Source organism: Theropithecus gelada, chromosome 2 (genome assembly GCF_003255815.1).
Source record: "Theropithecus gelada isolate Dixy chromosome 2, Tgel_1.0, whole genome shotgun sequence".
NCBI lineage: Eukaryota > Metazoa > Chordata > Mammalia > Primates > Cercopithecidae > Theropithecus > Theropithecus gelada.
The window spans coordinates 32,988,273-33,012,767 of record NC_037669.1 but is presented as its reverse complement, the minus strand read 5'-3'; the positions used below and the strand labels follow the sequence as shown (position 1 = coordinate 33,012,767).

Sequence of the window (24,495 nt, the reverse complement as noted above, 5' to 3'; positions counted from 1 at the left end):
GAGAGAAAAGGCAATATCTTTTCCTCACCCATTGCAAGGTTCATGGCTGACACCCTGGAACAAAAGACAGATTAACAAAGGAAACACTTAAAACTTATATTTAACCAAAGTTTTACATGACATGGAACCCTTCAAAAATCATGACCCAAAGACCCAGGGAAAACTGTATTTTTATGGTAAGTCTGATGAAAGAAGTGGATAGTTGTGGAGAAATATGACTGGACAAAGGAGAGTATGACCTAATGGTAATAAACAGGAATTGTGGGGGAGAACTTCGCAAGGCCTGTTTGTTCAGATTCTTCTTTATGTCTTCCTTTATTTCCTTTAGATATAGAGCAGGACACCTGTGTCGTGATGTCTTATGGCCTACTTTCAGGGGAGGTAGGTCAGATAATTATTTTATGGCTGGCTCTCTTGCAGAACGGTGGGAGAGCTGAGAGAATGACCTTGCTTCTGTGGTTTTCTCAATTTCTAGGGTCTCACACTTTGAACCCCAACAGTATTTATATGTGTTCACATTTTTGTTACTGTAAATGACAGTGATGAACATCCTTGTCCTGAATTTCCTGTCCATCAAGAGACTCTATATTGTTGAACTTGTTTAAATCTGGAAACTAAGTAAGAAGTCATGTCTCTCCAGTTTGGTGCTCATATCAAGTTCCTGGTTCCTTTCACATACAGGAAGTAATATTTTCATAGGCTGCAATCTATTTAATTCCTGCAGACACTGTGGTCAATTAGCCTCCACTAAAGTTCCTTGCTAGTCAAAACAATCTGGTTACCATTTTGTCCCTATTGTCCATTATAGTAAACGCATCAACCTGTCTCTTGTAATTAATCATTGCCAGTTGGCCTTTATCATTCTGGGATCCCACTGAAATCAAGGGGCCAATTTCAATGATGGTATCTTCTACCATCACTCCAACCTACAGGAGACAGCCATTGCAGAACTTTGTAAAGAAACTGATAGCACCTCATTAATGTATTTCTCAATGCCTTAGTGGAGGGCATGACCTCTGAGCTCTTTCAGAAGACACAGTCGGGGTGGGGTGGATGTGCAGACCACAGATTATATATCCATTCCAACATTCCAATTTTTCTAAGTCTTTGGATCCCTCCTTTTACATTAATACAGGAAAATTTTGGCATCTTAACCTCATTGAATGTAGGTTATAGCTGGATTCAAGTTTCAATCATCAAAGAAAACTGTTAGATACACTTCTAGCTGCAAGACTCTCTAGAAACTGATATGATGACTCATATTGATACATTTGGTTTAGTCCAGTGCTTTATATTCCATCCTCTAGGGTCTAATAACCTTAAAATCCAACACTACTTCAGTTTGGATTTTTAGTGACTTCAGTCACTAAAAATTAGCAACATTTTGCAACTATTTTGAAATCTAAACTATTTCTTTCCATTTCAGACTTTGTACCTGTCCCCCTGGAGCAAACTGAGATCTGATTTTAGTTATAGCTCTAGAAGTGATGAGAAGTGGTTTTGGTGGGTCTTGAGGTTATTATAGGGTCTTCATACAAGTCTCCTCAGACACAGGAAGGCAGACTGCTCCAAGATTCTCAGCTTTTCCCGAGTTCAACTAATTCCGAGGCTCAGAGTCCTTCTTCCTACCAATCAATGCTCTAACTTTCATGTATGAGATTTTTGAGTGTATGAATTCAATTTAGGTTGTAATTCTGCAACCCACAGAACTGAATTTTGGGTCAAGGTCAGCTATGAAACTGTAAGAAATAACTGATTATTTTAGGGCCACCATAGACACTCCCTGATTCTCTGTGCCTTGAGCTGTGTTAAATACCTAAGCGTGTCACTTTCTGTAGGCTTTCCAGTGCACTCAGAAGCATCACTGCTACTGTAACAGTCGTGGAGTCAGCAGGTTTCAGAGGGCACTTCCTCACAGTCAGCTTCAGGTGACTAAGTATGACGCTGCAGCACACCAAGGATTTCTAATACCCAATTTCCCCATCACTACTGTGTTCAAAGCTAAGGACATGGCCAAACCAAGCACAGAATTCCATTTAGAGGGGCCGTTTCCTGGGACCACTTCTGGTTCCAAATATCGTATCAGTCAGAGTCCATTAGTAAAACAGAATAATACAGTGTTATATATTTTACCAGAAAGAATTTTTTTTTCGAGATGGAGTTTCACTCTTGTTGCCCAGGCTGGAGTGCAATGGCGCAATCTCGGTTCACTGCAACCTCTGCCTCCCGGGTTCAAGGATTCTCCTGCCTCAGCCTCTCAAGTAGCTGGAATTATAAGCATGCACCACCATGCCTGGCTAATTTTTTTGCATTTTTAGTAGAGAGAGGGTTTCCACCATGTGGGTCAGGCTGATCTCAAACTCCTGGCCTCAAGTGATCCACCCACTTCAGTCTCCCAAAGTGCTGGGATTACAGGCATGAGCCACCGTGCCTGGCCACCAGAAAGAATTTAAGGAATATAAGGAATTGGTTAAATGAATGTTTAAAAACTAAGATGAAAAGATGATACAACACTGAAGTAACACAGAGATAACTGCTGAAAGCAGTTACAATCCCTGGGACTGGAGAAACCAGGCAAAGAAATTTGGGGTTATCAGAATTTAGATTTTTAGAGAAAGGGACTTACAGAATTGGGACCTAGACCTCTAAGGACAGAACACCATCCCCATGCTGCTAGTACCTCTGAGGGTTGCTCTGAGCATGTGTCAAAAAGAGTCAGGGACCGGAACCAACTGCCATTACCTGGAGTGAAGACAGTGTCGGGCAACACTGCCAGGGACAATGGAGCAGAGAAGAATCTTCTCTCCTGCTCTTGCCTTCAGCCTCCCTCTAGTGGCCCATATTGGTATATCTACAGGCTAGCCAAGTAGTTTGCAGAGTCCTAGTCCCAGCATCACAAAGCAAATATAGAAGCATGGGATTAGAGCTGAAAGGCCATAGGGGAATAAGCCAAAAGGTATGTCTCTGTGCATATGCATATCATGTGCACGCACACACACAAACATCTTGGTACACAGCATTCTGGCATTAAAAATAATTTTTTTCGCTAAGCAAGGTGGCTCACGCCTGTAATCCCAGTACTTTGGGAGGCCGAGGTGGATCACCTGAGGTCAGGAGTTCAAGACCAGCCTGGCCAACGTCGTGAAACCCTGTCTCTATTAAAAACACAAAAATTAGCCAGGCACGGTGGGTGCCTGTAATCCCAACTACTTGGAAGGCTGAGGCAGGATAATCGCTTGTTCCCAGGAAGTAGAGGTTGCAGTGAGCCGAGATAGTGTCACTGCACTCCAGCCTGGGTGAGGAGAGTGAAGCTCTGTCTCAAAAAAAAATAAAATAAATAAAATAAGTAAATAAATAAAAATAATAAATAATTTTTTCTCATTACAACAATACTTCTTTTTTTAATATAAAAAAATAAGCTCATAGAAGAAAAAAAAATCTATCCTACTGCCAGAAAAACAACCATTCATTTATATCCTCCCAGACCTTTTCCTCAACGTGTGGATATGCATTTTTTTTCAAGGAATGACATACAGTTTTCTGAACTGCTTAAAAAAAATCTTAATGTATCATTAATAATTGCTCACATGAATACATATTTATTTACAACAGTGGGTTTTAAACTGTTCTAGGAAATATCTTGGGCAAGTACCTCAGGAAATGGCCCCTCAAAATTGCCTTAATGGGAGGGCCTTGCATTCCCCCATATATCCTTAACCACTGCAATCTTGCTTTTATATATTTGTTTTACATAGTAGGTTTCTATGTAAGATTTTGTGGGGAATAAAAAATTCCACTGCCAAAATATTAGGAAGTAATCGAATTATTGTGAGGATACAATGTCACTTTCCTTTTTCATGATTACAACAAAGAATAACTTTGCACCTAAATTTTTGTGTGAAGCCCTAGTAACACTAGACACTGTGCTTTTTACTCTTTGTCTATTTGATAGAAGCTAAAAATTATTTTAATTTGTATTTTGTGAATTACTAATGAGATGGCCAACATTTTACATTTAATGGTCATTTGTATCTGTTACAGCCTATTTTTTTTTTTTTTTTTTTGCAGTCTAGAGATTTGTTTACAGTATGGCCCTAAAACCTTACTTCTAATGTACATAGCCTGTGCTTTTTCCATGTCCCCTGATTCAAGGAAGCTCGGATTTCAACATCCATTGCTCATCCAGAACACCATCTCCCTGCTCTCCTCCACTCTTGGTAATGATCTCAAGTCCTCCTCCACTGAGAACACAGAAGCTGCCCATCACTCCATTCCAAATAGATCCATATCTATACTATTTGTATTTTTCTTCCTGGCTCACAAAATAAAAGCTTTTGATATTTAAGTTAACTCCTTTACTTCAGCACTTGATTTCATCCCTGCTTGTCTCTTCTGGTTTCGAGAATGGTATCTGGCAAACAACTGATGCTCAGAAACTTTGTTGAATGAGTAATGGGTCTTTCTCCATCCATTTTCTCCTTTTGTAATATCCAGCTTCTTTCACACTTTGAATTCTTCCCTTTAGCCTATATATATGTTTGATCAAGTCATTTTCCATCCATGATGGTCAGCTTTATGTGTCAACTTGGCTAGGCTGTAGTACCCAGTTATTCAATCAAATATTAACTTAGGTGCTACTGTGAAGGTATTCTGTAGAAGTGATTAATGTCTACAGTCAGTTGACTTTACTAGAGGGGATTATTCTGGGTAATGTGGGTGAGCCTGATCCAATCAGTTGAAAGGCCTAAGGAATAGGACTTAGGTTTTCCTGAAGATGTGAAGAAAGAAGAAATTCCACCTGTGGACTTCCTCTTCAGCTCCTGCCTGAGAGTTTCCAGCCTTATGAATTTCACACTTTCCTATCTGACCCCTACAATGGTATAAGTCAATTTCTTTCTGTAAATCCCTTTATATATATCCCACTGTTTCTCTTTGGTTGGTGGAATCCTGACTGGTACACTATCCTTAAAATCAGAACAAAACAAAACAATACGCTTTTTGATCCTGCATCTCTCTGTCACCAATAAACTTTGTTTTCCCTTCTATCTAAGCCACTAAAAATATTGTCCTATATTCACTGTCTCTACTTCATCCCTTTGCAATCACTTTGGAGCTATAGTCCCATTTATTCAACTGGTGAACTGCACATTTTCTCATGGATAGCTATGGACAATCTCAAACTCAGTACATCAAAAGTCATCTTATCACCCTTGCCACCTACCTAAATCTATTCTTCTTCTGAATGTCATACTTCAAACTTAAGGTGAAAACCTGGAAGTCATTTATATTAGTCCATTCTCACATTATTATAAAGAACTACCTGAGATTGGGTAATTTATAAATAAAAGAAGTTTAATTGACTCACAGTTCTGCAGGCTGTACAGGAAGCACAACTGGGGAACCCTCAGGAAACTTACAATCATGGAGGAAGGTAAAGGGGAAGCAGGCACATCTTACATGGCCAGAGAAGGAGAGAGAGAGAGCAAAGGGGGAGGTGCAACACACTTTTAAACAACCAGATGTCATGAGAACTCACTATCATGAGAACAGCAAGGGGAATTTCTGCCCCCAGTATCCAATTGCATCCCACAAGGCCCCTCCTCCAACATCGGGGGTTACAATTCAACATGAGATTTGGCTAGGGACACAGACCCAAACCATATCATCATTCTAGACATGCAAATACATAAATAGGTTGAGCATCTTTAATCTGAAAATCCAAAATCTGAAGTGCTCCAAAATGCCAGACTTTTTGAGTATTGACATGACGATACAAGTTACCCTGAACACATTAATTTTCACTGCATTAATGGTATATCATTTTTCTTACTATTAAGCACATATGTGTGAATAAGTAGAAGAAAATGATTACTTAACAGTAGCATATAAATTCAGAGTCAGGAATGATGTTGACACCAAACAACCACAAATTGTCCACATGGGTAATTAAGATGTACACAAACTTTGTTTCATTTACAAAATTATTAAAAATATTACATGACACTTTCTTCAGGCCGTGTGTTTAACGTGTGTACGAAACACAAATAAATTTCATGTTGGTACTTGGGTCCCATACCCAAGCTATCTCATGTATATTTGCAAATATTCCAAAATCTTAAAAAATTGGAAATCTGAAACAATTTTGGTCCCAAGCATTTCAGATAAGGGATACTCTCAACCCATGCTAGACATCTAAATACTGTCTATATCCAGTAGAAATACTTCAAGGTTTGGGCCTTCATTGTTTTTGGCCTTAGCTTTTGTAATAGAACAGATGGGCCTGGTCTCCTTACTTCCAACATCTTCCCTCCCAAATTTGTTCTTCAGAGTGCTCTTCTGAGGCAAGGTGACAAAAACTGCTCTGCCTAAGACTCAGTGAGTGACTCCTTTATCACCTATAGCAAGGGCATGTCAACCTAGATTACCATCACAAAGACCTTTTAGAAACAGCCCTACTCAGAACTAATGAGTAAGAATTTCCAAAGTGGGACCTGAAAATCTCTACTTTTAAAAGTTATTCAGGCAATTTTGATAATCATTTGGGTTTCTGAACTACTGGTCTTCAGGTAAAAATCCAAATTCTTCCCATGATCTGACACCAGTATTTCCAGCTCCATCCCTCAGCACAAATCATGTCCCAGCAGTACCAATTCAGGACTAGTGATTCTTCAAACCCATGCTGCTTAACATCTCTCTGTAGGAATATCGTTCTTCCCTTAACTGCCTGGGGACTTCTTAGTCATCCTTCAGAAGACTCTATTCAAGCATCATCTAACCTCATATCCAGCCAGTAAATATCTACTGAGGCCCTACTACATGCCAGGCTCTGAACTAAGCATTGAGATAGAAAGACCAGTTAGCTATGTCAGTGGTAGTTCTCGCTTTCAGTAGGTTCATATGCCACTGGAGAAACAGACATGAAAGTAAACAAAGAAATATAATACAGCAAGGTAAATTATGTGAGAGAGGCTCTGGTAGTCTGAATAAAGATCCCTCCACCTTACACCCAAAGATGTTTCCATTCTAATTTCCATAATCTGTAACTATGTTACCTTGCACTGAGAAGGGATTTCTAGATACATAACCAGACTGCTTGAGATTTCAGCACCCCAGCATTTTTTTGTGTGTGTGACTGAAATAATAAAAAGTTTGATCAGGCCCTTCCTTGCCTGTACATGTTAACCACCCGCTTTTTGCCCAGTATTCCTTGTTCCCACAATGTAATTATAAACTGCTGATGTACTGTTTCTTTGTGAAGCAGAAGGAGATAACTTCAGAGTCATAAGAAGAGTTTGCAGAAGGAATGAATTCCTTAAAGGACATTGCAACCAGCTGCCATGTACATACGGCTGCACAAGGTATTATCTGAAACGGAAGAAACACAGACTTTTCCCCTGGATTCCTTGAAACTCCCTCTCCATTACTCTCTAGCTTCATAAAAACTCCCCGCTTCTTTTTTGGTATTGTGGATCTGAGAGATCTTGCTCTGGTCCAATAGAATAAATACTTCTCTCTCTCCAAGCACCAGTATCTCAGTATTTGGCATCAGCTGCCCATCCGGGACATGAGCCTGAATTTGGAGTTCTAAAACAGATGTGATTAAGTTAAATATTCTGAGATGGAGTGACTATCCTGATTATCTTGATGGGCTCAATGTAATCACAGGGGTGTTTTTAAGAGGGAGGCAGGCAGGAGGGTGAGAGAGAGGAAGAGGAGGAGACTGAAAAATGTCATGCTGACAATGAAGATGGAGGATAGTGAAATAAGCCAAGGAATGAAGGCAGCCTCTAGAAGCTGGAAAAGGAAAGGAAATGAATTCTTCCCTAGAGATTCTGGAAAGAACCAGCCCTGTCAACTTCAGTCCAGTGAAATTAATTTTGGACTTCTGACCTCCAGAAATGTAAAATAACTTCTACTTATTTCAAGTCATTAAGTTTGTGGTAATTTGTTAAAGCATCAGTAGAAAACGAATACATAAGCCAACATAGAGCACTGTGGTAATACATTAAAGGGGCCTCTATATCAAATTATGGAGTGAGAATGGGGTGTTTAGGAAGAATTACCCAAAGTGAAGACCCCAAAGCTGAGGAAGGGAGATTGTTTCCGAGGATGACCCAGGTAGAGTAAGGAGATGTGTAAATGCGCACAGAAAGAGCATGGAAAGTGTTTCAATAAAGTAAGACTGTTTGCATGAAATAGTAGTAATAACATCAACAATATTAACTATGGTACATGGTTATTGTTTGTATGCCAGAAGTGCCTTGGCATTTTACAAGTCTGTGAGATTGATACTATTATTATCATCTTCATTTTACCCACAGGGATATTAAGGTCTGGAGGAGGAGGTAAGTAAATTTCCTGAGATCACCGAGCTGGTAAACAGCAAAGCTAGAACTGGAACCTTGGCAGTCTGTTTCTAAAACACTGTTTTTCTAATACGTTACTGTGGGAGTCTTAAGAACTTAAGGGGGCATTAGCAAGGCTGAGGATAAATGAATTATTAGAAAGATATTAATGAGGTAAGGATCACTAGAGCTTGGAATATGATCTTGTCTTGGAGACTGACAAAAGTGGGAATGACAGACAGGTGTCTTCCAAGTTTCTTTGATGTGATCTCGGTTTTGCTGTGGGTCAAGACATAAAGGAGCCTTCCTTTACCACTCAAAGCAAATCACTCGTTCTTGGCTACAAATTCCACACCTTGCATAAACCTCTTTATTTCATTTCTTCCTTTTTCCCCTAATGTCTGAGGCAGAGTTGGGGGTAAAAGCACCAACTCACCTCTGGGCCTCATTTTCCATATTTGCAAAATGCCTGGAAGTATTTAATAGTTCCAAACTTGGTTGTGCTTCTGAATCCCCTGCGTGAAGTTTAAACAAAACGCAGATTCCTCACCCCATTCTCAGAGATTCTGTTGGTTAGTATTGGGATGGCGCTTTTTTTCTCCCATGATTCTACGCGGCCACGTATTGGTAACCAATGTACAGATTACGGGGTCCTTCCCAGTCCCACGCGTTTACTCCGTGAAGGCCGCCTCCCGCCCGGCTCCTGGCCCCGCCCGAGCCCCGCCCCCTGCTCCCTTCAGGCCGGGACTAGGTCCCATCGCCCCACCTCCGGTCGCTAGACGTGCTCTCGCGTAGCTCCGCCTTTCCTAGATCTACCTCGCCTCGCAAGATGGCTGCGTTACCGCCGGGCCCGGAACCTTGGAACCGTGTGAGAATTCCTAAGGCGGGGAGCCGCACCGCAATGACAGTGCAGAACCCCGGCGCGACCCTTGGTGAGTGAGGCGCCGGGCGAGGATGGGGGAACGTTTCCGGAGGAGGCAGCCAGGCCGGGCCGGCGCACGTGGCGGGGGCGGTACCGGGACTTCCCGGGCCCGGGGGACGCTGGGAGAGGGCGCGGGGCACGTAGGGATCGAGCGGTGCCTGCACTTTACTGGTGTAGCTCGTAGGGCCTCTGGCTTAGCAGTCCTTCATTGAACCAACTGTGCTAATGCAGGGCTTGGCTGGAGAGATGAAGGATTAAGGCTCAGCCGTGCGCTGAGGAGGCGGAGAGAGGTGGACTCAGCTGGTGCCTGGGAACAGTGCTGCCTGGGAACCCTTGTTCACCCGGGTCTTGGGAGTCTTGTTTACCCTTCCGTCCGTTTCCCCTTTCCGTCTTTTTCCTGACCCCTGCCCCCGAGAAGCGGTTGACGTCACCTAAGCACTGGGACTCAAACTGCGATCTTTTCGGACCGCTATCTGCTTATCTGTGAAATGGAGCTAGTCTCCTCCTACTCACAGGGGCGTCGGGAATATCTAACGATGTAATGTAGGAGACAGTGCTCTGTAAACGACAGTGTTTTACCACCTAAATGGATGGTATTTGTTAGGGTGAAGGGCATATAGTAGGTAGGAGCCTGGCGCAGGAGCCAGATTGTTTGGGTTTGAATACTAGCTCTACCCTTTGCTGGAGTTTGAGAGAGTTACTGAACCTTTCTGTGCCTCACTGATCTCACTTTCAAATGGAGATAAAAGTAGTACCTTCCTCATAGGACTGTTTTAGGGTGATGAAAGAGTTGATAATGTAGAGAAAGCATTTGGAACACTGCCTGGCATGGTAAATGGACATTCGAATGGTAGCTGTTACGAATGTTACATACGTAGCTCGGGGGCCCAAGTGGGAGAATACAGTCAGTCATGGGTTCTTTGTTTCAGATTGTGCTGGCAAAGCCCTTTCCTCATCCCTGTTTTCACTAGAGACAAACTAAAAACCATGACTTTAAGCTGCAAAAAGCCTAAAACAAAGCAGAACAACACAATAAGGCGGATTGGACAAGCTTGATTTAGATCATCACATCCCCTTTCCCATATATCCATCCTACACACTTCACAGATTATCCCATCTGTCCGTCCTACACACTTGACAGATTAATCTTCCCTCTTTCTCTATTCAGAAATTCTGTAACAATTCCTATTAGGCATGGGAAATTCACCAACTCACTACCCATCCCCGAGGCAGCCCATTCTGTCTTCAGATAGTTGTTGGGACAGTAAGAAAATTCTTGTTAGGTAGCAACCAGCCTTTACTTCCACCTGGAATGCTAGTGCTGCCTTTAGAGCCATAAATAACACATGAACTACATCTTAGGGATTACTACAGATTTTCAGACTAGGAAGCATCTGCTGATGAGCACCGAGTGTTCAGTCAGGTGTTCATCAAATAATACGATTTCCAGTTACTGTGGTGGTTTTTCTTTTCTGAATATGTTTGTGTCTCTCTTAAAGTGATATCCAAACACAGAAGCCTTGATTTTGAAGACTGTGAATTTATTCATTCTGTCTTGCTTTTGGGAATAGCAACATGGGGAGTTAGAGAATTATTACACTTGTAGTGACATGTGCCCCACCTCCAAAGTGGGGGCGTAAGTGTACACATGAGGCGTAAGTGTACACCAAATGACTGACAGCAAAGTATTCATATGAAAGATTATTAAACCATGATAAAATGCAATGTAAAGATACAACTTCTTGTTTAACAGATGTTCTCTTAATGATTTCCTGGACTTTATATCATCTGTTACCATTTTTCAACTTCTCTTATACTTGGAATCCTTATGTTCTTACAGTTGAGACAGATTACATTTGTTTTTGATTCCTTTAAAACAAATAAGGGAAGATGCTTTTTTTCAGTGTGTTTTTAATATAACATACTTAATGTAGAAATATGTACTAAATCTTATTAAATATCTCTGTTTCAGACCTTTGCATTGCAGCTGTAATTAAAGAATGCCATCTCGTCACACTGTCACTGAAGAGCCAAACCTTAGATGCAGAAACAGATGTGTTATGTGCCGTCCTTTACAGCAATCACAACAGAATGGGCCGCCACAAACCCCATTTGGCCCTCAAACAGGTGAGGAAGCCCGGTAGATGAGACCCAGCCTGTTCACTTGAAAGTGTAGAGCACACTGCCACTTACTATTTTGCTATTTATAGAAATCTTGTGGAAATCTCAGTAAATCACTTGTGTTTTATAGGCCTATAGCCCACAGTTACATGTACGCTTTCTTTTTTTTCCTGAAAGCATTTCAGCGTTTCAAAAAGTAATTTTTGTTAGAAAAGAAGTATGTTTAGATTAATTCTTTCCCAGTCTTGTTTCTAATGGGCAAGTAAACATTTTCTTCATTATATACAATCTATAACAACAGTGCCTTTGCCCAGTGCAAAGATAAAGTGAGTTGAGCAAGACAAAATGTTGGACATTAAGAAACAGTTCCCTGGGCATAATCAAAATGCTGAAATTAAAAAAAAAAAACCAAACAAACTTGTCTACTTATTATGGAGTACATAATCTAATTGGTGGTATGTTAGAGTAAATGGATACATAGCAAGTTGTGATGTAAACTGGTTTCATGTAATGTCTGGAGCTTAAGACAAAATTGGACCCTCCAGCTCAGGGGCTACACCATAGAGTAGAGCCTCTTTTAAGCTGGCTTCCTGATATGCTCATTCATTCATTCATTCACTTAATTCCGCAGGTATTTTCTAGAAGTTCAGAAGGCTATCCATTGTGTGACAGGGCTACCTTGCAAGTGTTTTTGAACTTTCTGTGTGCCTGGCACTCTGCTTAGTGCTGTGTAGAGTAGTGAAAAAGATGGACGTAGTCTCCAACCTTATAGATGCATGCTTTCTAGTTAGTTTTCCACCCCTAGTACTTAAAGCAAACAGCGTGAAGATTTCATCAATGAAAGATCTGGGATCATGGTCTTTCCCTAAATTTTCCATTCTAGGGTAGCTTTTATCTTTTTCGGAGTCTTTTTAATCCAAAAGCAAGCTTGCTAACCCTCCCAGTGAATGTATTTTTCCTTCCAGCTTCTGGGTTGTGAATAATCACCCCGTCATAAAAATTTGCTGTTCTCTAGTCTCTCTCTTTTATGTAGCTCTCCCATCCAGGCGGTCCGTAAGACAAAACTTCCTCTGCATCTGGTGCCCTCTTCAGTTCTGGCTGCCATTTTCCTCTTAGACCTCGTCAAATTTTAGTTGTCTTACTGTCATAACTGATGGTTTCTCTTTCAGCTTTTCCTAAGCTCTGGCATATTCTAAATATTAAAACTAGGTTAATCATCTGAAAATACAACTTTGATTTTTAGTGGTTCTCCATTGTGTCCTGAGTAAAGACCAAACTTCTGGCTGGGCGCGGTGGCTCACGCCTGTCATCCCAGCACTTTGGAGACCGAAGCGGGTGAATCACGAGGTCAGGAGATGGAGACCATCCTGGCTAACACGGTGAAAACCCGTCTCTACTAAAAAATGCAAAAAATTAGCTGGGTGTGGTGGCGAGTGCCTGTAGTCCCAGCTACTCGGGAGGCTGAGGCAGGAGAATGGCGTGAACCTGGGAGGTGGAGCTTGCAGTGAGCTGAGATCGTGCCACTGTACTCCAGACTGGGGGAGAGAGCAAGACTCTGTCTCAAACAAACAAAAAAAAAGACCAAACTTCTTAGTTTGCCTTACAAGATCTGTGATCTGGCCTTTTCAGTCTTCTTAGTTCAGGCTTCTCTCTCACGTTCAGATAGGTCATATTCCAGCCAACCTAGACTCTTAACAAACCTGCATGCTCACTGTGTGTGTTCCTACTTCTGAGTCTGCTTACCTGGTCCTGTATGTTTAGAATGCCCAGCCTTTCCATGTCTGCCTGTTAAAGGCCTTCCTATCCTCTAAGTCCTGGCAGTGATAATCTATGTTGTAGTACTCTCATTTTGTTATATTTTTCTGATTATTACTGAAGTTGTTTTTTTTTTTTTTTTTTTTTTTAATTCTTAGCTATTTGGGCCTCCTCTTTGTACTTCTCTTATAGTATTTAATATAGTCTGTGTTGTGGTAAAGTTATTTGTGTATATATTTTATATTCTGTGTGATCCCTGAGGTGGGAAACATATTTTATCCTTATGTTACTGCTGCAGCTGCTATTACCACTTCTACTGCCTTACAACTGCTTAACATTTCACAGTTACAGAGAACTTTCATGTAAGTACTAGAATCGGCCTGTCTCTAAACATTCCCCTAAGTGGAACACAGAAAATACTTTTGATTCCTGTTCTGTGGAGTACATGTAGGGCATGCTGGGAGATAAAATGGTATTAGAAACTTCTGTATCTCTAGTTGCTAAAAATCTAGAAGTAAAGATAGGAAGACATGTAAAATATTTAATTAAATGCTGAAATAAAAACAGACCCTATTTAAAATTGCAGTCTTCTCAGCACTTCCTCTCTGCCTTATTTTTCTTCATAGCACTTAATACCACCTGCCATTTATTGACTGCCTTTCTCTCCCAGCTATAGTGTAAGCTCCACAGGGGCAATGTATTTTGTCCCTTTTGTTTACCGCTATAATCCAGTTCTTAGAACAGTGTTCAGTAAGCACTCAATAGCATCTTTTATTTTTTTTTTAAAAAAAGGTAAGAGCCATGCATTGTACAGAATGCTGTAGGAATTCTGTAGTCCTCAGGAATACCACACAAAGCGCAGCATGGGACTGCATCTAGACAGATAAAAAAATTTGGATGGGTGTTGATACTGGCAATGAGAGTATCTTGCCAGAGCTTCTAGAAATTGAACCAAGGTTATGGATTCTGTTTTAACAACGGTTTTCAGAACAACGGAGGGAACAATCCTTGAATTCTTTGGTGTCAGCTCCTATCTTTTTCAGTTTTCAAGTGTGGACACCATCCTTTGAGGGAGGTATTGACAAACCAAGATGGTAAAGCACTTGGAAAACATAGTAAGTGAACTGTGGTTCAAAAGGAAACAAAAGGGCAAAAAATTCAGGAGAGAGAAGGGAGGAAGAGAGAAGATGCAGAGGAACATAAGGACAAGCTTCATCTACTCAAAGAATGTATTTGTTCAGTGATTGAAGCCACTCGTTTTCCTCATCTCTGTGGTACTTTATAGACTGTTGAAATTTAGTAGTTAATAATTTGCTATATTGTTTTAATAGTTTCACTATTAAAAATTATGTTGTCGGCCGGGTGCGGTGGCTCATGCCTATAATCCCAGCAATTTGAGAGGCCAAGGTGGGCGGATCACAAGGTCAGGAGATCGAGACCATCCTGGCTAACACAGTGAAACCCTGTCTCTACTAAAAATACAGAAAATTAGCCGGGTGTGGTGGCGAGCACCTGTAGGCCCAGCTACTTGGGAGGCTGAGGCAGGAGAATGGAGTGAACCCAGGAGGCAGAGCTTGCAATGAGCAGAGATCGCGCCACTGCACTGCAGCCTGGGTGACAGAGTGAGACTCTGTCTCTAAAAAAATAAAAATCATGCTGTCTCGGCAAAATTATAATCTTGAGAATAACCTATACTTGCTTTTGTCCCCTTTATAACATCAAGCTCATTGTGGCATATACTGATTTCTTAGGAGTCACTTGATTTTAAAAATGTGTTTGGCTGGATAAATTCCAAATTTGTAACCAGAAACAATTGCTTGCACTTTGGATTTCTCAACCCTGAAAAAAAATAAGGTATTCTGTGATATTTAGCATAGTTCCATTCTTTGAATATCTAGAACTGTTTGCTTTCCTGGTCATAATCAGTGACCCTGTCTGCATTACATACACATGAATTTGAGCTGCTCCTCTTCTTTCAGGTTGAGCAATGTTTAAAGCGTTTGAAAAACATGAATTTGGAGGGTTCAATTCAAGACCTGTTTGAGTTGTTTTCTTCCAAGTAAGTGGTCCAGTTGCTCTGTGATGTGGTGGGCTGGGAACTCAATGTCTTGTGATCTCCCTGTGGATTTCTCTATGCTTGGTGTTGGAATATAACCAATTATACCTCAGCTGCATAAATTTTGTTTTAATGTGGGGCACCTGGTGTTTGTGGTACTCTTCTGACGTTGATCTGTGGGAGTGACTGGTGTGACGTTGAAATCTGGGTCATGGTAGATTATATTAAAACATCAGAGGGCTGTTATTGCGCATAACTTTATCTCACATTGAACTTAAAGCAAGTCTTCACTTGAAAACTGCTATAGAAATGCTTTATACTTAAAAATGAAAGTAAAGGGAGCTTGCAGATAGCTGAACATGTGAAGGGTTGCCCAGGGAGGACGTGGAAGCTCTGTGCTTCTGCCATACCTTGCTCTATGCATCTCTTTATTTCAATCCTTTGTCATATCCTTTAACTGGTAAATGTAAAAAAAAAAAAACACACTTTTTTTTTTTTAAGTGAAAGTAATCACTTTTTCTATTTTTTTCAAGTGAAAATCAGCCCTTAACTACCAAAGTGTGTGTTGTCCCCAGTCAGCCGGTGGTGGAGTTGGTGTTGATGAAGGTGTTGGGAGCCTGCAAGTTGTTGCTCCGCTTGTTGGACTGCTGCTGCAAAACATTTCTGTATCCTTGAATATCTTAAATACACCTTCGTTTGAACTGGAATTGGTTGGATATTTTTGACAGTATTTTTATTTGAAAGCTGACACTCTGTAGGAGTTACAGTCTACAGGAATTCTTAACCTTCGCTTCTTGGCCTTCTTTTCTCAGGAATTGCCTGATGCAGCCATTGCCAGAGACTGCCTGTCAACTGTTCAGCATGTATTATCCTAAGAGCATTGACAGCTAGAAATTCTTAATCTTAGAAACTAAACTTTAAGAACTAAATTTAATAATGGGAGCCCTAGCAGAGTGTTTATTACCATATTTTAAAGATTTAAATTCTTAAATAGAACGTGTTTTAAGGCTTTAATACCTTTAAGAAAATTCTCTTTACTTCCAATATATTTCTTAATTCATGATTGTAACTTACAAAACCCACATTACTTTGATTTTGTTTTCTACCTTAAATTGATATTCCAGTTTGACTGTGAAACATCTAGGTTTGCAAGAGTTCATTATTTTAAACCTTGTGATGGTTGGGCTGGTGAGCAGATTGTGGTATGTACACACCTCTGACATCCTTCATTTCTTTCTCATCTCTTTTCAGCCTAGATTTCTTATTAGTAGTTTTCAAACTTATTTTCCTATGGGGTTACGGGAGGTGCAGATATTCTCTGTCTTGATTTGATCAGAGTTTTTTGAGGGTAGATTGGGAAGCTGAGTGCTAATGGCTATGTCAAAGGAGTAGGCTTTGTATCTCAATCCACGAGATCAGCCCAACACTGAACAACTAAAAAAATTGGGAGTGACTGGTGTCACATTGAAATCTGGGTCATGGTAGGTTGTAGTGAAACATCAGTGGGCTTTTATTGAACATTAAAAAAATTAATGCCTACGACAGGGAATTGCAGTAATAAAAAATTGTTAGCAGTAGTCATATTACAACAGGCCATTTAAAATGATGCTATTCCTGGGCCGGCTATATCACTTGATTCTTTCTGTCACTTGGTTTCTAATTTTTAATGGCAATGATAAATGCAGTTTTTGACTTATGTACTAGCCTCTTTTCTTCCATCTCAAACACCACTGCTTTTTTGAGCATATTTGGTTGATGTATGCTGGTAATATTTGCTAACTAAGAGACATTCTTTTGCATGTCTCTCAGTACATATTGTGAAACTGATCTGATGGATAATTAGAATTTGTCCGTATCTGTAAGAAGGCCTGTTTTGGGCCATTTCAAGCAATTAAGTTTATTAGCTCTAATAAGAATATAAGAAAACATTGGATGGGGAAAAGAAAAAAAGTGTGTTTAGAGATTGAAAACTTTGCTTTGATATCTTAACCTGGATATCTCAAATACTATTTCCTATTGTTTTATTATGATTATAATTATTCTACTCAGAGAATCAGAGGTAACTGATTACTAATCATTATTTTAAAATGCTAAACCTTTGATACTCTTTTCTGTAATGAAAATAGCTTTAATTTTTGCTGATTATAATACATGCCTGTTTTAAGAAATTTAAAAAGAAAAATGTGAAGAACCTGAAATTTGCCTAAAATCTCAACATCTACTACACTTAAGACTTTGATATGCATCCTTTTGTACATTCTCCATGTAGTACTTTTTGAATATGTATATTTTTTTCCTGGTAGACTATCCTACAGTTTTTTGAGTAACATTTTATACTTGGATTTTTCTGTTGGGATGGACTAATCTGGCTGTTTGCAAGTGTGCACCATAGTATTTTTTATCTGTACTGGAGGACCTTGATAGCCCTTTATTTTCAGCTTTCAGTCTTGCAGTTTATTATGTAATCTGCAAATTGTAATTACTGGTTAATTAATGAGCTCCTATTTCTTTCTCTAGGGTTCTCTATAAAGGTGTTTTAAAAAGGTTGATTTTGTTATATGAGCCTTTGTTTGGATTGCTTCAAGAGGTCTCTAGGCTTCAACCAATGCCTTACTTCAAAGATTTTACCTTCCCTTCTGATATCACTGAATTTTTAGGACAGCCATATTTTGAAGCCTTTAAGAAAAAAATGTCTACAGCTTTTGCAGCTAAAGGAGTAACTAAATTGCTAAATAAACTGTTTTTAATGAATGAGCAGTCACCAAAAGCCAGTGAAGAAACCTTACTTGGAATTTCCAAAAAAGCTAAACAAATAAAGATCAATGTACAGAATAAAGTGGATCTTGGACAGCCAGTAAAGAATAAGAGAGTCTTCAAAGGTAATTTGCTTTGATACAGCACATACTCCAGTAAAACAAACAAACAAAAAAAGGAAACCTTTTGAAAGTAATAGGCATTGCGTAGAAGGAAATTCAACATCTCACATCTTAATTTTGACTTACATTATCTATAGAGAGGTATGATAATACCTGTGCTTTCTAAGCTTGAGTACTTTAAGTTATTTGTTTCTGTAATTGCTTCCTAGTTATTTGCTTGCTTTATTCCTTTATTTATTTTGTGGTAATTTGGCAAGAAGTGTCATGCACTTAAGAATTTGTTGTAGATTTGAAAATAGTATGCCTAAGGTTTTGTATCTGCCATTTTTCCACCTCCACAGAAAAGTCATCAGAATTTGATGTGAGGGCTTTCTGCAACCAGCTGAAACACAAAGCTACTCAGGTTTGTCTGGCTTCATTAAATTTAGCTTATGATTTCTGCTAATTTGTAGAGGATGCTTTTTACCAAGGGCAGAGATTGAATCTTCTCATTTTATCCCCAGCTCTAAGCTTAGTGCCTTCTTAGTTGTCAGTGTGTGCTTCTGAATGAATAGAGGCAGGGGATTTTTAATACATCTAGTTAATTCAGTTAATAGAGTACCTTCAGAAATATTTTAGTAGGAGTTTCTCTAGAATTTTAAAGTAACTGTAAGATCTGTTGTTAAGTATGGATTGTACTGCAGCTTAAGAGTATCGGCTTTGCAGTCAGATGGTTGGTTTGAATCCTGGCTTTGGTACTAGCTGTGTGACCTTCTGTGAGTTTCCTGATCTCTCCGTTCCTCTATTTTGTAATAGTAATATGTGCCTCATAGGGTTGTGCTAGTTTTAATGCATGTAAAGCGTTCGGCGGTCTGGGGCATGGTAAGCATTTAATTGGAGTTAGATGTTATTAGCTACTGTCATTTTGGTCATCATCCTCATCGTTTTGTCATGAAGCTATTCCTTTACTCTTGTTGAGGTTCAGGTTTTAACATGATTGATTAATGTCTGTAAATTCTGTTTGTTCTGGACCTAGCAGCATATAAGTACATCAGCATTACTGTTTTACTCAGTAACTTGACTTTTTGTTTTTAACCCTGTCTTTGCAAAATGTCTTTACTTCTGATATTTTTCATGGGTTAGTTTACTTCTTTTATTTAAGAATTCTTAAGCATACTTTCTTGAACTCTAAGGACTCCAGCTTCCATTGATGTTCTGTCTAATTCATGAATTCAGAGTGAGGAGTAATACTTTCTGTGCCAGGCATTGTTCTAAGTGCCTTTATATGCACGAAGTCATGTAATTATATCACAAAAGCTCTGTGAGGTGGGCATGCTTATTACCATTTTCATGTTTCAGATGGGGAAATTGAGGCATAGAAAGGCCAAGAAACTTGGCCACATAGTGAATAAATGGCAGAGCTGCGATTTGAATGCAGGCAGTATGGTTTCATAGTCTGTCTTCTTTACCATTCACCAGTCCCCAGAATAGTTTTTCAACAGTATCTCAAGAACTACGGTGCTTTGTGAGCCTTGAAACTTCTGCAGCCTGTGCCCCTGTTTGTAGGTGACTGGCTTTGAAGTTGGTGGGTCAGGATCCCTCTTATTCAAGACTAATTGCTACTATATTTTTAGCAAATAGCACTAACTTGCTTAGCTTTTAAAGTAAACTACTTCTGTTGATCACCAAACATAAACTATTGACATGGGTCACCAAACATAGAATATTTATGTTAAAACTTTTTTTACTTCTGTAAAAGTGCCTTTTGAGTGTAAGAAATTTGGAAGAAGGTAAGCTTTGAATGAATGATAGAGCAGATCATCTCGTAGGCAGCATATTTTCATAAAGAAATAGTAAACGTTAGTAAAATCCAAATGCGACTTGGTATAGAAAGAAGGGGTTGAAGAAGTAAAGTTGCCTTGTCAGAGATGGTTGAAGTAGAATTGGAAGTGTTGCTCGGTTGAGCATTTTTAACAGATACTCAGCAGGCATTAACTGATTAATGGTCTTATTCTGCTGGGCGCTCTGCAGGGCCCCATATTTTCCCTGTTTTCAGAAACATTTCTAAATTGAGGAGGTTTGCTCAGGATATGGAAATAAGTGAAAAACGAATTGTGATATTCTGTTGGTATAGAGGAGAGGGGCCTTCCAGTGATCCCCAACCCTCTGCAATTAGGCTTTGCATTTAATCATGTGGGGTTTTATTGTTGTGTATGTGAGATATGCGTGTTAGAATATTTATGTTAGCTTTCCTATGTCAGTCTAACTCAGCTGCAGATGGGACCTGTCCTGGTACAGAGGGGGAACAAAACAACTTGTATTTGGAGCAGTGGAGAAAAATTCAGTTTTTAAAGACATAAGGAAAGCTTATTGAGCAAAAAAATTTCCTTGAAGACTGACAAGTTATTTTTTTAATTTTTAGTTTTTGTGGGTACGTAGCAGGCATATATATTTATGGGGTACATAAGATATTTTGTTACAGGCATACAGTGCATAATAATCACAGGGTAAATGGGGTATCCATCACTTCAAGCATTTAGGGACTGATAATTCTAATTTTTAAATTTTGATTATAAGCTAACTTTCCCTGTTGTCATATAATTACACGCCGGTAACATGTCCAATATATTTTTCTCATGTTTTCACGTTTCAGGAGACCTGCTTTGATTTTAAATGTTCTCAATCCAGATTAAAGACAACCAAGTATTCTTCTGAGAAAGTGATAGGAGCTCCTCATGCCAAAAGTTTTGTGCAAAGATTCCGAGAGGCTGAGTCCTTCACACAACTTTCTGAAGAAATCCAGATGGCAGTTGTATGGTGCAGGAGCAAAAAACTCAAGGCTCAGGCCATTTTTCTGGGTAACAAACTTCTTAAAAGCAACCGGCTTAAACATCTGGAAGCTCAAGGTACTAGGTAGGTATATTGCAAAAATTATGTTCCTTTACTTTTTCCGTTGTCGTTATGAGTAAAAGTGTATATTCAGGTCACTTTTCTTTAAAATGTGATGTCCAGCAGCCGCAGTGGGGCTAAATTGGGATGTACTCAAACTGCAGTTTCATTTGCTGCTTTTGTTGTAAGAGAGCAAAACTGTATCATTGGAGAAAGAAGATAAACAGGTGAATTGGACCTCAGTCATTTATGCTCTTCATCATTTCCATCTGCTCATTCAGGAACCGTTAAGAATGTCTGGTGTGCTGAGCCTGAGGATACAACTGCATAAAGACATGACTTGGTCTTCAGGGAGCTCAGGGTCTTCTGGAAAGGCAGCGCTTCTGCAGATAGCTTCAGCGCAGTGCAGTGGGATAAGGGCATGAGAGCAGAAGCAGAAGGTGCCTGCCTCCCATGAGGCCCACACAAGACTGCTGGGGCCTTGTACTGTTGCTACTTGCTACTGTTTGTATCAGCTGGACTCTATATAATTTCTTTTCTGTGATTTTTATATTCAGAACTGTTTATGGGTGCTTATCTTTGCTTGTGAACCAGTATTGCATGAAGTATTACATGAAGTTAGACATTAGACACTTCAGGGCTTAGTGGTAATGATTTCAAACACAAATAGGTATTAAGAGCCTATTCCACCTTCACAGAGGCAATTTTCTGATTTGTTTTTTATTGTATTCTTTAAGAAATATCCTGTGCATGCCCCATAATTTCTTATCCATAGTTATAGAGCTATTCAGGGATTTAAAATTAGTTCCTGGGGAGGAAGCACATATTAAAAATGTTGTTAAATTTTCTTTTGACGTTTACAGAAAATATATTCCTGTTTCAGAAAAAAATTAGTATACAGTGAGGGTTTTGTAACACATTTTGATTAAAAGTGACAGGAAAAATAAAGTGCTTGAGGGGTTTTTACATTGAGATGGGTCCCCTAAAGGTGTGTAATAATCTAAAAGTCCTATGGCTGGAAACGCAGCCTGAGATGGAGAGAAGCATTCTGTTTAAAATTGGGTTTAAAATCAAGGGTAGATGAGGCAGAGGTAACAACTAAAAGTTAATGAGAAGAGTGGCAAACTGGTGTTTATTGGTTAAACTATTACTCAGTACTCACCAGATATGGTGCTTCTTCATATACTGCCCTGTTTTGCTGTTTCATCAATATATTTGTAGTAAACTTCATAATTTATTTAATGCCCATAATAACACTGTGAGGTAGACAGTATTATTCCCATTTCATAGATGGGTAAATGGAGGATTTTGCTCAAGGCATTAGATGTGGAACTCAGTTCAGGCCCTCTGTTTTCCTTTCAACTCTGAAGTACACCCACCTTCTTCCCACTTAAAAGCCACTGCTTATAGTAAGATAAGAAAATGGTTTGGAAGCAAAGATCATGATTTATTATAATGGGCTTCCTCAAAGTTTTATATCCATGCCCATCTTTTAAAATCTATCACAAACAGTGAAACAATTCAGTAAGGCACTGATGAACCTTGTGGCAGTGTACCCTGTGTGGAAGCAAAACACCTAAACTGATCAGCTGTTTGATTTCTGAATTTCCAAACTTGAAGATGACATATGAATCATAATTAGGGTAGCTTAAGGCTGTCAGTGTGTCTAGGCCAGAAGCCCTGTCTTCACATTCTTTTATAAACTTCTCTTAGCCTTTATTCCTTTTTCCTTGTTCATTTCCTGCTACAGCATGAAGCTGATTATCCAGATTCAGATTAATATGTACTGGCAGATTTTTTCATTTGTGATGTTTCCTCATGTCTACTCATTACATTATGAACAGATTTAGCAGTTATGAGGGAAATGCTCTAAAAGTACAGGGGTATCTCACCATTCAGCGAATTGCTAGCGGCTGTACTTTTGAGAGTTTGAAAGCAAAATGGGGACACATTCGTCTACACTTCAATCAGAGGGCATTTGTGCTCTGAAGAAACAGACTTGGGGGTGAAACATTTTTCAATGTGGTTCTGGGATTGTACACAGGCATAGGACTTGTAGATAAATTGTGTATTTTCCTTTTCAGTTGGTAAAGAATGTTTTTCTGCATCTTAAGCCCTGATTTTTCCTCTCTCTGTCTTTTAAAGTTTGCCAAAGAAACTGGAGTGCATAAAAACGTCTATTTGCAACCACCTTCTTCGTGGCTCAGGTATCAAAACTTCCAAGCATCATCTGAGACAGAGAAGATCACAGAATAAATTTTTACGGAGACAAAGTAAACCACAGAGAAAGTTGCAGTCGACTCTTTTAAGGGAAATTCAGCAGTTCTCTCAAAGGACTCGGAAGACTGCTGCAGATACCAGTGCTAAGTGGAGACTCTCACACTGTACTGTGCATAGAACTGATCTCTACCCTAACAGTAAGCAGCTCTTGAATAGTGGAGTTTCAATGCCTGTCATACAAACTAAGGAGAAAATGATGCATGAAAATCTTAGAGGCATCCATGAAAATGAAACTGATTCGTTGACAGTGATGCAAATAAATAAAAACAGTACATCAGGAACCATTAAGGAGACAGATGACATTGATGATATTTTTGCTTTAATGGGAGTTTAGGTGTTCATAGGTGAGAATTTTAAGTGATTAACAAGGCTAGTTCAGTGTTCTAAGTAGAACTGCTAAGATCTGGAAGTACCACCTGGACTCACAGAGGAGCTGCTTTTGTGCAGCATTGCACAGGAGTTCAGTTCAGTTCAGTCTACATATAAAGTAGCACTGTGTCATTTCATCAACAAGTATTTCTTTTTGGTTTCAACTACATGCCAGGTGTTAATATGAAAAATCTGCCACAGCCTACCCTTGAGAAGCAGATGTAATTCCTTGAGGCCAGTAAGTCTCTGAAAAACTGAATAATTTTATGACTTACTGGGCAATTTAATAATCGTTTGCAAAAACCATTGTGTCTTGAAGTAAATGAGGAGGGAGGGTGGGGGATAGCAAGGAAACACCTGAAAGGTCACTTTGGCCTTAATTGGTTCCATTGTACATAGGTCCACCTCTGAATACTGGTTTGTAGCTCCTGACAGTTACGCTGTCTTGTAAGTTGGAATTGATCATCAAGGTTTGCCACTGCTTGTATTACCAGGGACTGGTTACAACCATTATTTCTCTTCATTTGCTCAGCTTATCTCATACTGAAGTGCGTTTGGAGTTCTCCAGGCGGTTTTAATTGTATTTATTTGGCTACCAGTGATTGATTCCAAATAAATCTTTTTACAAAAAGGATATAAGGTGGTTTATGGTTACATATGAAATATAACAGGGTAACAGGTAGAGAAAATAAAATGAAAATATCAGGTTAGGAGACACAAAGTAGACCCAGGAATGAGGCTAGAACATTTATAATTTGGTGTCGATGCTGTCATCTGATAGGGGATGTTGCTCATACTGTTGCTCTGAGGGAGTACATCATGAGTATTTTCAAATAATGATGTGAAGTTTGAGGTAGGTATCTTTCCACTGTTCTCCTTTACTAGAATTAGGTTATTAAGCTT

General features: G+C 39.5%; 1 protein-coding gene across 6 annotated transcripts; it reads left to right on the top strand.

Annotated features, from left to right (window-relative positions):
- The first annotated feature begins 8,956 nt into the window (after nucleotides 1-8,956).
- NEPRO (nucleolus and neural progenitor protein) lies at nucleotides 8,957-24,159 on the top strand. Of its 6 annotated transcripts, XM_025375557.1 has the most exons (9): nucleotides 8,979-9,277; nucleotides 11,240-11,394; nucleotides 15,123-15,202; nucleotides 15,733-15,864; nucleotides 16,324-16,401; nucleotides 17,717-18,078; nucleotides 18,417-18,478; nucleotides 20,708-20,967; nucleotides 23,089-24,159. In XM_025375557.1, exons 1-9 carry the CDS (start codon nucleotides 9,175-9,177, stop codon nucleotides 23,555-23,557), a joined length of 1,701 nt encoding a protein of 566 aa, XP_025231342.1. In that variant the 5' UTR covers nucleotides 8,979-9,174; the 3' UTR covers nucleotides 23,558-24,159. The 6 variants fall into 6 exon arrangements, with proteins under 6 accessions (XP_025231344.1, XP_025231347.1, XP_025231342.1 ...); XM_025375559.1 differs by lacking the exon at nucleotides 11,240-11,394 and having other exon boundaries at nucleotides 8,957-9,277; XM_025375561.1 differs by lacking the exon at nucleotides 11,240-11,394 and having other exon boundaries at nucleotides 8,986-9,277; nucleotides 15,123-15,206.
- Nucleotides 24,160-24,495: the final 336 nt, after the last annotated feature.